The 1,688-nt window shown below is 48.5% G+C and overlaps 1 protein-coding gene across 1 annotated transcript in view; it reads right to left on the bottom strand.

Annotated features, from left to right (window-relative positions):
- SDK2 (sidekick cell adhesion molecule 2) overlaps positions 1-1,081 on the bottom strand; it is a 78,824-nt gene extending 77,743 nt beyond the window's left edge. The window contains 2 exon segments of the mRNA XM_031064867.1: positions 711-889; positions 1,039-1,081. Coding sequence (XP_030920727.1) covers positions 711-889; positions 1,039-1,081 — 222 coding nt within the window.
- Positions 1,082-1,688: the final 607 nt, after the last annotated feature.

The raw sequence follows: 1,688 nt of genomic DNA on the forward strand, positions 1-1,688 counted from the left end.
GCACACAGCACATGGCACACAGGACACGGCACCCAGAAGTTTTCACTGATATCCTAAACCCCCCTGAAATATCCTAAGCTGATATCCTAAGCGCCCTGCCCGCCTCCACAGCTCTCCAGTGCAGGTATTTCTAACCCACACAGTCCCAACTGGACTGCAGAATACATGTTTAGTGTAAAAACTTTTTCACAGGATCTTTAAAGAACCATCAAGGCAGGGGACATCAAACCAAACACACACTTTTGAGAGAGCATTTCCTTTTATTCAGAGGAAATTGTGTTCCTTTCTCCTTGGACCATTTTTATTTCCATCTGTAGACAGAGTAAAAATTGCTATGTTTTCCTGGGGAACACAAGGAGAAGGATTAGTATGTGGCAGGACAGGACATGCTGCCATGGAATCTGATCCTGGGAGCAGCTACGCACTTGAAAAACTGCCGTAAAACGCAACTTAAAAAACCCCCAAAATTCCATTAAAAATCCAAAAAAAATTCCAAAGAATACCATTTAAAAATCTCCACATTTCCTCTTTAAATACTGAAAAATCCCCAAAAAAATCCTTTAAAAACCCAAAAATTCAATTTAAAATCCCTCAAAAAAATGCTTTAAAAATAAAAAAAAATTCCTTAGAAAACCCCACAAAAAAAAAATTCGCCAAAATCTCCCAAAAATTCTATTTAAAAATCCCAAAAAAATTCCAATAAAAATTGCCGTAAAGCGCGGCTGTTGTAAAATCCATCGTAAATCTCGACTGTCGTAAAACTGCCGTAAAGCGCGACTGTCGTAAAAGGCGTAGTAAAGCAACACTGTCGTAAAAGTGTTGTAAAGCATGACTGTCGTAAAGGTGCCGTAAAAATCACCACTGTCGTAAAAGGTGCCGTAGAGCAGCGCTGTCGTAAAAAGTGTCGTAAAGCGTGACTGTCACAAACGGTGCCGTAAATCAACACTGTCGTAAAAGGTGCCGTAAAGCATGAGTGTCGTAAAACTGTCGTAAAGCACGACTGTCATAAATGCGCCAGTAAAGTGCGACTGCACCCACCCGCTCGCCCACCCGCCCCGCCCGCCCCGCCTGCCCGCCACATGGTCGTCTGTCGTAAAGGTGCCGAAAAGCGCGACCCTTCCCATTCCCTGGTGGATAATTGGCCTCTAAATCCCTCTGCGGGAGAAATGGTTGGGAAAAAAAATTACAGCTGCGGAACCGGCTCTCCAAAATTATATCACCTCCTCTGACAGGATAATTGCTCCTTTTCCCTGAGATTTAGCACGGATCTCACATCCTTAAACGCTCGGGTGTTATTTTAAGGGCTCCCAGCGTTTCTCTCTCCTCTCCCGCGTACCGGGAGCCGCGGCGGGGGGTGGGAGCTGGGGACACCTGTCCTGGGAGGTGACAGAGGGGAGGACACGCCTGTGGCACGGCGGCAGAGGTGGGGATGATCCCTCCACGGGTGGCCCCGGTGCTGTGCCTTGTTGTCCCCGCGCTCTAATGGCCACATCAATATTATCTGGGCTCCACGCTCGCCTGTGACAGGTGAATTAATGACACCCAGCCAGGCGGGGACACGCGGGGACACACAGGCTCAGGGCGGGCAGAGCCCATCCCAGGGGTGTTTGAGGGGGCAAAGCCCTTGGCCAGACCCCGGACTCAGAGCTGGGCATGAGGAGCCCCTCCCTGAGAGCCCCCCTCATATT

Source organism: Geospiza fortis, unplaced genomic scaffold (genome assembly GCF_000277835.1).
Source record: "Geospiza fortis unplaced genomic scaffold, GeoFor_1.0 scaffold135, whole genome shotgun sequence".
Classification (NCBI taxonomy): domain Eukaryota; kingdom Metazoa; phylum Chordata; class Aves; order Passeriformes; family Thraupidae; genus Geospiza; species Geospiza fortis.